The following is a 2,500-nucleotide window of genomic DNA, read 5'->3' on the forward strand; positions in this document are numbered from 1 at the left end:
ACTATTGTCACTTTTTAAATCTTGAATTATGCCTATTGCCTTATTGTCTTGTGCTGCAATGTCAGGAACCGAAGCCTAATCATTTTACTTCCTTAGACTTGTGTAATGTGACGTAACAATAAAACTTGAAACTTGAAACTTGAAAATGTAATATAAACAACATACTGGATGGATGGGTGGGTGGGTGGATGGGTAGGTAGGTAGGTAGATAGATAGATACACACATCACATACTGATCTATAATATCGCCACATCTTTCTAACAACACACAGTAAAGACACGCATCATTTCTTTCTTTCTTCATCTCCCCTCTCTCTCTCCATCTTACACACAAACCGTACACATACTTTACATGTACGCACAAATGCAAACACCCACCTGCACCCGCACCCGCACCCGCACACACACACACACACACACACACACACACACACACACACACACACACTACATTGCATCTCTTTTCCCTGTTTCTACCTTTACTCCTTTACTCCGTCTCCCTTCCTGTCCCTAACCTTATCTGGTGTTTGCTCCCAGCCCCCCCCCCCCCCCCCCGACCTTGATTCAGCTCCCTCCCCACCGATTCCCCCTGCTTCCTGCCTCCTTTACCTTGGCTGGTCAAGTCGATGAGTCCCAGGAAGTGCATGAGTTTGAGGGAGCTGCAGACCACCAGGAGTATCCCCACCGTCTGCAGCCCCTCCATCTCCCACGCCTCCAGGAAGAACAGCTGCATCCTCACCCCCTCCCCGAAGACCACCGCGTCTGTTTCACTAACAGTCCTGGGGACAGACAACCTCTCGGACCTTCTCCAGCTCTGCGTCCCGAGTGTCTGGTCCGTTTCCTCCGCCCTCCTCTCCTCCTCCTCTCTCTCCTCAGTCTCCCACTATGTGCCAGTAGATAACCATGGTAACTCCACACACGTTTTGGGATAGCTCCAGTTGATGAGCATTGAGTTGAGCGTACTTCCTCTCTTGCCCTCAGGCGTCTGTCTGCCAGTAGGTAGGTAGTAGAGTTGACTCCTCTGTTGGCTAGCAGGAGCAGGGCTGTCCACAGGTTGGTGTGATGAGGGTCCCGAGAGTTGGATAGAGAGAGGAGGAGCTTGACACTAGCCAGAGAAGCCCCGTAAGCCACTTAACCCCCGTCCCCAGGACCAGCTAGTCTGCCAGTCACACACACAGCTCTGGAAGCCCTGCTAACGCTGAGTCAGCGCTGCTGAGTGTCTCAGATAAAAGGAGTGAAGAGGCGACGACTCCTTCATGTGGGTCTTAGCGGTCCCGCGGTTTATACCCATCTCTCCCACTCAGTTCCTCCCTTCCTCCCTCTCTCTTCCCTCTGTCTTTAAGACTCTCTTTTTCTTCTGTCCCCCCCCCCCTCTCTCTCTCTCTCCCCTCCTGCTGTCCCTCCCGGTGTGTAATTGGGTCAGTAGCGTGAGGGAGGAGATAGAAGAGAGGGAGGAAAAGAGATGGGAACAGGGGAGAGAGAGAGGGGAGAGGTATGGGAAAGGGCAAGGAGAAGCAGAGGAGAGGAGAGATGGAGGAAAGAGGGATGGGGGGTCAAGACAGGGCAGAATGAAGGGGAGGCAGTGGTGAGGAGGAAAGGGAGGAGAGAGGGAGAGCAGGGGGAAGAGAAGGAGGAAGGGAGAGGTAGATCCAGTGATTTGCATGCAGGCAGCTGTGGTCGGACTCACAGATGTGACATCCTCTCCCACGTCTGCAGTTGACGCATGCACACACTCCCTCACACTGTCACACACACACACTCTCTCTGTTTCTCTCTCACACACACGCTTTGTTTTCTCTCACTCTCTCTCTCTCAGATGTGCACACGCACGCGCACGCACACACACACACACACACACACACACACACACACACACACACACAGGAATGTTTGTGTTCCTGAGAATGTTTACACTTGCATTTGAGCCACTATTGCTTTGCATTGTTGTTTTTGGTGGAGAACAAGTCATTTGTTTACAAAGTTCACCTCTCAAAGTTTCAACTCCCCCCCAACAAAAAAAGAACAGGGTGAACCCGTAACCCACATGTGTCTTTTAATGAACTCTTCAGTACCATGTTTGACCTTCCTGCATCATGTGATCAGTAGAGACAGAGCTAAGCATAGAGCAGAGCAGGTCATTTATTCAAAATATAAAACAGCATCAACAACAACATAAAATAAATAAATAATGAATCATAAGCAATAACAACAAATGTTCAGTACAGATTTCAAGGCAGTCAAATTGATGATTCACTTGCTTAGTCAAATGTATCGATTGCAAGTCGCTTTGGAATAAGGCGAAATGCCAAAAATGTAATAATGTAAATGTCAAATAAATCAACGATTAGCAAACACTGGTGCTTAGTGAGAGAGCACAGACAGGTCATTAAAATAAGATATAAAATGCAAAAAGCAACGTTCAGTTGACTCTTTCAACCAGCTCGAAAGTGAATGAGAGGGAAATGGGTTTCATGATAGGGGATATGGGTCTCATGACTTC

General features: G+C 48.7%; 1 protein-coding gene across 6 annotated transcripts in view; it reads right to left on the reverse strand.

The window, feature by feature from the left end:
* LOC308158148 (A-type potassium channel modulatory protein KCNIP2) overlaps window positions 1-2,500 on the reverse strand; it is a gene marked incomplete at both ends in the record, with an annotated part of 125,291 nt that overhangs the window by 9,392 nt on the left and 113,399 nt on the right. For 2 of the 6 annotated variants that reach the window (XM_080531746.1, XM_080531743.1), the window contains one exon: window positions 610-733. The exons of the other annotated variants lie outside the window; for them this stretch is intronic. In XM_080531746.1, the coding sequence (XP_080387872.1) occupies window positions 610-733 (124 nt within the window). Of the gene's footprint in view, window positions 1-609; window positions 734-2,500 lie in introns of those variants that run through there. 6 annotated transcript variants of the gene reach the window in all.

Source organism: Nansenia antarctica, assembly GCF_963989245.1.
Source record: "Nansenia antarctica genome assembly, chromosome: 1".
In the NCBI taxonomy this organism is placed as follows: Eukaryota; Metazoa; Chordata; class Actinopteri; order Argentiniformes; family Microstomatidae; genus Nansenia; species Nansenia antarctica.